The 8,018-nt window shown below is 51.6% G+C and overlaps 2 protein-coding genes across 2 annotated transcripts; one reads left to right on the top strand and one right to left on the bottom strand.

The window, feature by feature from the left end:
- Nucleotides 1-2,288: 2,288 nt before the first annotated feature.
- LOC136494596 (uncharacterized) lies at nucleotides 2,289-4,501 on the top strand. Its single transcript, XM_066490751.1, has 4 exons — nucleotides 2,289-2,803; nucleotides 3,349-3,601; nucleotides 3,763-3,856; nucleotides 4,068-4,501. Exons 1-4 carry the CDS (start codon nucleotides 2,394-2,396, stop codon nucleotides 4,298-4,300), a joined length of 990 nt encoding a protein of 329 aa, XP_066346848.1. The 5' UTR covers nucleotides 2,289-2,393; the 3' UTR covers nucleotides 4,301-4,501.
- A 186-nt stretch (nucleotides 4,502-4,687) lies between these two features.
- On the bottom strand, nucleotides 4,688-7,597 carry LOC136494741 (carotenoid cleavage dioxygenase 7, chloroplastic-like). Its single transcript, XM_066490918.1, has 7 exons — nucleotides 6,772-7,597; nucleotides 6,515-6,643; nucleotides 6,265-6,396; nucleotides 5,883-6,161; nucleotides 5,703-5,785; nucleotides 5,237-5,554; nucleotides 4,688-5,157 (listed from the first exon to the last, which is right to left on the bottom strand). The coding sequence occupies exons 1-7, from the start codon at nucleotides 7,595-7,597 to the stop codon at nucleotides 5,014-5,016; spliced, it is 1,911 nt and encodes a 636-aa protein (XP_066347015.1). The 3' UTR covers nucleotides 4,688-5,013.
- Between the last annotated feature and the right edge of the window lie 421 nt (nucleotides 7,598-8,018).

Below are 8,018 nucleotides of genomic sequence, written 5' to 3'. Positions count from 1 at the left end.
TATACGGGTCCTGTCGATCCTATAGATGTCAACAGGGACAGCTCTACGTCATGGCCCTGTTCGTCACTAGAGCCATGCGCATGCGTCATCTGTCGGTCATGGCGTTCCATTCTGTCCCGGCGGACGTCGTGGTGAACTGACGCGCCTGTTAGCGTTCGTACGAGGGTTAGGCAGAACAGCACTGGCACGTCCGATACTATTTTTTATGTGAATCCTTAGGTATGTCCCGTCATAGCCACAAGTTACATCGAGGCGTGCCAGTCTCTTCCCTGGTGTTAGAGTTTTTACCCAGGCCCATACGGCTGGACCTGGAGTGGTTGGCGACGGTATGGGTCCCCGTCAGACGAGACAGAAACCGCGGCCTTGGGATCGGGCAAGACGGAGCCCACGGCCTTGAGGTCGGGCGAGACGGAGCCCGCGGACTTGGGGTCGGGCGAGACAGAGCCCGCGGCCTTGAGGTTGGGCGAGACGGAGCCCGCGGCCTTGAGGTCTAGCGAGACGGAGCCCGCGGCCTTGGGATCGGACGCGACAGAGCCCACAGCCAAGGGGTCAGGCGAGACGGAGCCCGCGGTCTTGAGGTCGGACGAGACGAAGACCGCAGCCAAGGGGTCGGGCGAGACGGAGCGCGCGGTCTTAAGGTCGGACGAGACGGAGCCCATACCCAAGACGTCGGGCGAGACCTTTTAATATGTCATATTTCATCCGGGAAAGTCAGCATAAACGCTGATCTCCTTGCTTTGGAAATCCCTATTATCGATATCTGACACCGGTGGACCCTGTTCGCGCTACCAACAATTAGGTGGTTTCTCTCTCAGCGAGGAACTACCGGTTGGCATATATACGGTACTAGACAAACGGGAAAATGGCTCATACGGCACGGGGTTGTTATTCAAATCACAGATAATTGCATCATCAAATAGAAAATTACATTTGACAGTGGCTCATTAATATTTTATAAACCGTGGATGGGTATTAGATCACGTAACACAGTTTTCTTCAGCAATAAGAAAAGGTTATGCTGACACAAGCCTATTGATTGTTACAAATCAAAATATACTTAATAATTTATATAGAGATAAAAAGTTAACACCGAGAAAGCCGCGGCTGAGATTAAAAGATGTACATTTGCACCCGGAAACTCGATCCAAATTATGAGTTCTCTACTAATTAATGAGCGCATACAGGCGCATACAGATCTTTGTCATCTGGTAACAAGGAGAGGGCGTATGTGCAGGAGAAAATAGATTATGTCAATATATTAGCAAACATCTTCGTGATATTGCAACACATACTTTCTTCACGCCAAAATAAGTACACTTCTAGAATGATTGGGAAAACCAAAGCTATAAAATTTTAGGGTGTGTCTACCCGACGGTCGAGTGTTTTGGGAGGCAAAAAACTCGATCAAATTTGTTTCACTATTCATCTTCTTGCTCGCCCCCGCTGTTGCCCACCGCGGCCACCTTCTTCCCCTTCTCCTCTCGCTGCAACAAGCTCTGGCCATGGCGTTCCTGCCTTGACCTGGTCTGGCCGCCTCCATCGCCGCCAGGGCCCTAACCGCTCGGTCACCGCCCCCACAAACTGGCCGACCTACCTCGCCTCCCCCTCCCCCTCCGGCTGGCCCCTTCTATACCCGCTGGAGAAGATGAATAGGAGATGGTGCACTTCGCCTTCACCGGTATCATCGCCTTCGTTGAGGGCCCAAATCCGACATCAGCAAAACCGAGTGCGGAAACAGCCAGAAACACTCGAGCGAGAAACAGATTTATCGAAATTTTATATATACCCTATTAAAAGTAGTACCAGGCACTTTGAAAGTAGTAAAAGTTAACAACATCTAGCTGGTCCACAAGCTAAAATATTCTTATCTGGGACAAATTTTGAATCCAAAAAGTATAATTATTTTGGGACGTAGAGAGTAGCTTATTGGCTTAGAATTTTTTTCAACGAATTGTGTCGATTTTAATACGTATTCAAATTAGACTTCATACAGAACGGGTGTTGTTCTAACTCACATAATAATATAGATGATGTTTAAGTCACATACGAATATTGTGGGAAGTAAAAGAAAAAATTATGTCCACTTATATTATGTAAACTGTAAACCCTGGTGTTATTTAATGTATGGTGCAATCTTGTTTGGTTGGTCAGGTTTAGACTGATTTTGAATATTATTCTACGAGGAAGAATAAGCTGAACGTGAAACTAAGCTGAACTGACCAGCCGAACGGGCTATTTCAATAGCTCCACTAGGGTTATTATCTCCGAAAGTGGATTGGGTAGTTTAACCGACCAACGAGGAAGCCATACCCAAGAAAAGAACTTCCAAGCAGGCTCTGCGGCGCGCTCAGAAAAGAACTTCCAAGCTCAGAGCGGCGGCTGCGGCGCACTCCATGGTGGTTTACGTGGTTCATACGAGAAGGGAGCGGCGAGGTTGGAGAGGCGGCGACGCATCAGCCATGACGAGCAGGAATCTCGTGCGCCTCGCCAGCCGCTCCGCCGCGGCCACCGCCCCAGCCATCCCATCTTCTTCCTCCTCCGGCGGCGCCCTTTCACTGTCGCGCGCCGGAGGCCGCTCGCTGCGCGCCTCCTCGCCGCCTCCTCCGGCTTCCATCTCCTCCGCCGCGGGCTGGGAGTTCCGCACGCTGCGCAGCGACGGCGAGGACTGGGAGGAGGTCGTCGTCGCCGCGGGGGATGCCGACGCGCCTGACGCCCTCCAGGAGGCAACGGAGGAGCATGGTGTTGTGTTCGGGGTCGCGCCCACCGACGACGAGGTCCGCGCCGCCGTCGCCAGCATCAAGCAGTAAGATTCTATCTACTTTTGGTAAAAGTAAAGTTATAGCTGTTGATTTCTTAGGTTGGTGATGATCTGGTTGTATAATTGGATTATAGTTTGGAAAAGATCATTGTTTCCAGATTGGAGTTTTTTAGTGTAATTAATTACATGTTGCTTACTTAAATCTGGTGTCTGTAATTAGATTGTGAAGTTTCCCATGATTTGCAGTTTTTGCACGGACCGGCAATCCGGTATTATTTACTGCGAATTGTCATCTGCAAGTTAGCGTGCCTCAAATCACTCTATGTTTGATTCGTGTATCCTTCAAATTGCTTAGAGTGCACGCCTTGCTATCAGATGCAGTTGCATCTCCAATTTATTTAATTTTTTTTCTGCTAAGAGAGCAAATTTTCTTACTTTTTTTTACTATGTTGATTGATACTTGCTCCGTCATTGCCTAGTTAGAGCTTCTTATCCTGTTAGTGAAGTTGTCACCCTTCAGTATTGTTTAGATTCAGTCTGGCGTGGCGTTATTGATCCATCCATCTAAGCAAATTGACTCTTTCATGCAGGGTGTTTGAGAAGGCTCCTGCCGTGGACTCTGAAGCGGCTGATCTACAAGCCCTCGCATTGCCCATCTCAGGGCACCCTTCGTCTGGGATATTCGTTAATCATTTTGCTCTGGGTTCTGATGCATCTGAGGTCGGACTAGATGAATGGACTGAACCTGCTAGGCTCGTTCTTAACTCAAGTGCTCTTTTGACAAAGGAACATCGAAGTGTACTGGATGCATTCCACCTATTGCACGAAGACGCTTCTGTTCAGGTAATGTGGCTTGACTTGAGTGGTGCTATTTATATATGCATAGAGATATGAATTTTGTGCCATAAAACCTTGACACGCCATCAGTGTCCGTTCATATATATTGTCTACAAAAATAACCTAGTTTTCCTGCTTTACCATGACTTCCTTTTGCTTACATGCAGAAAATGGTTATGGCCTTGTCAACTGACAAGGCTGTATGGGATGCTGTGATGAACAACGATGTGGTACAAGAATTCAGGAGATCCTTCCAGGATGGTAGGTGACTTTTTTAGATTCTGCTTTTGGCATCTTTGGAATGGCATGGGTGAGCAATGTTTTTAAGTTATTAGGCAGCAGCCCTTGAATAATCTTTTTGACCTTTTGTTATGTGAAAACATATAAACAATAAAACCCACTTAGTTCTGTTGGCCTCTTGTTTTATTAGTTGGACGAATCTGCATCTGATGCTACTTATCCTGTCTTTCAGCCAAGGAAACTGATCTCAAGGGAAGCTCTACTGCCCCTCCTGGATTTATGATGTGGGTCCTGGAAAACACCCAGGCAAAAATCAGGGAATTCCTTGAGAAAATACTTGGGCTCGTGAATATGCTCTTTCAAGCCGGGGGCAAGAACTACGATTTCTCTGATGATATAGTGAAGATGTCATTCATGCTCTCGGTGTTCGTCTTCATCGTGGTAACTATAGCTCGTATACGCTGAGCACAGCAATTCGTCGACTTCACAGTTTGGTGGCTTCTTAGTTGTGTGCAGGATTACTTCTAGAATTAGTCCTTTTCAATATGGTTATCTGTGATGTTATGTCTTAGGTTTCGGGTCCAGAAGTTGCCTTATCAGTACTGTTGGTGGAAACTTTATATGTTTACTGTGTGGGATTGCCTTGAACGTTATTACATAATATGATCTGCCGTGTGCTTCATGAACATTAGTATGGTCTAAAAGCTTGGCGAGGCAAAATTCTACATGTTATCAGTGCTTGATGTAGAGCACTTTCCATCCATGTTCCATGGTACATTTGAACAGACTTGACAAGGTATCATGTGTTTGTTTGAGCGACCTTTTTTTTTTTTTTTTTTGAGAACGTGCGGAGCATATATTTCACTAAATAGAAAAAAGGAGTTCAATACAAAGTTGAGGTGATCATGGTACAAAACATGTCAAAAGAGTGGGAAAGCCAAGGGATCATAGAAGTCGTCGATGCCAGAAGAGTCCAAGTACGAGGTTCTTGAAAGCAGCTCGAGCCAAAGTAGACGTCTCCTCCGTGATGGCTTGTGAGAGGACAACCGACTGAAGAGCGAGCGAGGAACAACAAAAGCCCCTGTTTGTTGCGTTCCTTTCATTTTCAGAGGTTTCAAGCGATCAAGACAACTTGGGTCTACTTCAGGGCTCAGTGAGTTAGATTGGAGTTTGTGGTGTCATTCATCTGCCCAGAACCCATGGAATCCCATTGGGAAGGTGAGGTGCTTGGGCACCTCGAGTTTTGCCACAACTGCGTCCCTTTCCCCGATCTTCCTTGCGTCCAGCACCATCAGATGGCACCTGTGATCAGACACTGCATACTGCGAACAAAGCAACATCAGGGTCAGCTGACATGTTTCTCTTTCTCCATGTCGGTTTTTGAATGGATGTGCCTCCTACCTCGACAAGCAGAACATAGCCGTCATCCTCGCTACTGCCGGTCGGGACGAAGACCGGCTCACCAACGAACTTGCGCCCCGCGGCAGACCACGACCGCGCCGATCCATCAGCGACGTCTACCTTGACGACGCTGTCGAAGGGGAAGTACGGCAAGAATCTGCGTGAACCGGAGGCACCACCGGCGTAGATGAACCGGTTCCTCCGGTTGGCGAAGCCTGGGTTGATCGCCGGGAAGTCCGCCGGCCTGGTCCACTGGTCGGACAATCTCCGGACGGAGCATCCTCGGCACGCTCCTCTCTTGTCGAGGTCGATCGACACCTGCATTTGATATTTGGATTGGTCGTGGCGTACGACAACTCTGTCACTATTTTTTAAAGGTCAATTTTTTTTAAAGGTCACGACTCTGTCACTATTAAATATTCCACATCTGGTACAGTACCCCAAGTTAATTAAAGCGATTGCTCACCTGAACAAGACGAGGTAACCATTCCCTGCCCCTGGCTATGTTCATGAAGGACGGGTCCAGCTTCTTGTTCTGCCAATTGTAACCTGCGTCGGTAGCAGGTCAAAGAATTTCGAAGATGTACAAGGTGAACAACATTGTTCAATCGACAGGATTTTGAAGATGTATGTATCCGGAATTTACCAAACATTCTGTGGAAGTTGAACCACTGGTAGGAGCAGCCGGACATGTGGAGCTGTATGTTGATGCCGCCCCGCGCGTTCCGCTCCTCGAAGGCGTTGCCGACGTGCATCGACCACATCTGCGACGGCGCCTCGATGGGCACGCTCCAGTCGCGGCCGCTGGCGTCGGCCTCGGCCTCCGGGGAGCGCGGCAGCAGGTAGACGGGTGTGGACTGCCGGCTCGGGTCCACGGCGAGGGCGGCGATCATTGGGTGAGTGCCCGTGAGCGCCAGCAGCGAACCTGCCCAAACACCGCACGCCACTCACGTGAGATACGCTGCAAATGACTCTGGCCTCAGGAGTTAAAGAAAAAAGGAGAGAAGTACTCTAATCCGCTTCCGTACCGGGAATGTCCAGCCTGATTCTGTTGCCGAGGAGGACGTAGTGGCTGTCTGTGAAGGTCCAGTCGTGGATCATCAGGTGGTCCGGCACCACGAACTCCCGCGTCTGCACCGGCTCGAAATTGGCGTCGAACTCTGCGGTGCAGTGCCGTCGTCAACGTCAGTGATCGAGCAGGTGGCGTGAACTTTGTTTGAATCTGTGATCGATTCGATTTGAGCAGGCTAAGGGGTGCATGTGCAGTGCAGGGCGGACCGTAGAAAGTGAAGTTGGAGCGCGGGAGGAGCATGTCCTCGGCGTTGCAGGCCACCATCAGCAGCCGGTTCCTCTTGGTGTCGATCTTGTAGTGCGCGAGCAGCCGCTTGGCCGGCATGCTGAAGACACCTGCGAGAGCCACACGAGTGCACAAACGTCAGGTCGGTCGGGTCGGAGTGGAGTGGAGTGGACAACCGCAGGCTCTGGTGCGTGCTCCGACCGCATGCAGATGCAGAGGTGGCAGTGACGGTACAGACCACTGAGGACCGGTCGCAGCAGGCGCGCGGCCACGTCGATCCCTGCCTCCTGCAGCCACGGCCGCCGCCGACGACGACGCGCAGCCTCGCTGCTGTCGTTGTCTCGTGCCGCTTCGTCGGTGGTGGTGCCACCGATGCGGCCGAGGATGTCGAACGGGCCGATGGTCTCCAGCGTCCGCGGGTCCAGCTCGTACGGCTCGCCGCCTTCCCAGAGGCAGAGCACGCGGCCGCCCCAGCGCAGCACGCTGGTGTTGGCCACGTTCTTCATCACCTTCACGTTGCCCACCCGGGTCCCGCCCTGCAGCACCGAGAAGGGGCCCCGGTGCGTGAACCGCCACGACGACGCGCCCGCGTCGTCGTGCTCCTCCCGCTTCGCCGCCGTCTCCACGTACCGCGCGGAGTAGTGCGCCGTCGCCGCGCCGCCGCCGTCGCCGCTGAAGCGGAACGAGCGGAGGTAGCCGTGGCCATCGAGCGGGTGCACGGTGGACCCGTGGTCGTCGGTGAACATCCCCGGACCTGCGAGGTAGTAGGTGCCCGCCGGGAAGTCCGGCGGGATCGCGCCCTCGGTGACGAGGAGCGCGACGGGGTCGCGGGATTCGGCGCGCTGCGACCGGAACATGAGGTTGTAGTCCCAGAACGCCGCGGACGGCGAGTCCGGCGCTGTCGCCGCGGCGCCCGGGTTGCTGGTGACGGTGGTGGCGGCCGCCGCGCGGACGACGACGCTGCTGCGCCCGTGGCCGCGAGAGCAGCGGCGAGGCGGCGGTGCGCGGTGGCCAGGGTGGTGGTGCACGACGGCGTGCATGGCGGCAATGGTGTGTTGAGACATGTTTTGTTTGTGTTGTGCTTGTGCCGGTCTCGGTCGCGGGCGCGTTGCTAGGCGTGGAGGAGTCGGAAATATAGATGCCCGGCCTTGTGCATTCTGCATTGGTGCTATCAGTGGTGTGGCCGTGGCTCAGTGCTGGTGGTTTGGCGCCTGGCCAAATTTGGCAGCACACAGTGACGAATCTTAAGGAAAGTCATCTATCTTCTCAGTTAGCTTTTGGAGCTTGGACTTGCTAAACAACGAGACCCATCATCATGCAATTTTTTGCAATATAATAATCCCATGTTCTATTTAGAACGGGTTGGATTTCGTGATGGGGACTTTTAATCAAATTTAATCCAACTAGATGAGGTACATCCGGACGCGCTAAAATCTTGAGAGACATGATAAGTAACGTATCTATTATCTACACCTAATTAAAGAT

Source organism: Miscanthus floridulus, chromosome 11 (assembly GCF_019320115.1).
Source record: "Miscanthus floridulus cultivar M001 chromosome 11, ASM1932011v1, whole genome shotgun sequence".
In the NCBI taxonomy this organism is placed as follows: domain Eukaryota; kingdom Viridiplantae; phylum Streptophyta; class Magnoliopsida; order Poales; family Poaceae; genus Miscanthus; species Miscanthus floridulus.
Note: the sequence above shows the minus strand (reverse complement) of the source record. Positions and strands in the feature narration are given on the sequence as shown.

What these genes read in the sequence shown, in the direction of transcription:
- LOC136494596 (XM_066490751.1), top strand. Translation starts at nt 2,394, where the DNA reads ATGGTGGTTTACGTGGTTCATACGAGAAGGGAGCGGCGAGGTTGGAGA. An exon ending in GCCGTCGCCAGCATCAAGCA is followed by an intron (nt 2,804 to 3,348) that starts GTAAGATTCTAT and finishes TCTTTCATGCAG; the next exon opens with GGTGTTTGAGAAGGCTCCTG. An exon ending in ACGAAGACGCTTCTGTTCAG is followed by an intron (nt 3,602 to 3,762) that starts GTAATGTGGCTT and finishes GCTTACATGCAG; the next exon opens with AAAATGGTTATGGCCTTGTC.
- LOC136494741 (XM_066490918.1), bottom strand. Translation starts at nt 7,597, where the DNA reads ATGTCTCAACACACCATTGCCGCCATGCACGCCGTCGTGCACCACCAC. An exon ending in GCTGCGACCGGTCCTCAGTG is followed by an intron (nt 6,644 to 6,771) that starts GTCTGTACCGTC and finishes TGGCTCTCGCAG; the next exon opens with GTGTCTTCAGCATGCCGGCC. An exon ending in GGTTACCTCGTCTTGTTCAG is followed by an intron (nt 5,555 to 5,702) that starts GTGAGCAATCGC and finishes TATCAAATGCAG; the next exon opens with GTGTCGATCGACCTCGACAA.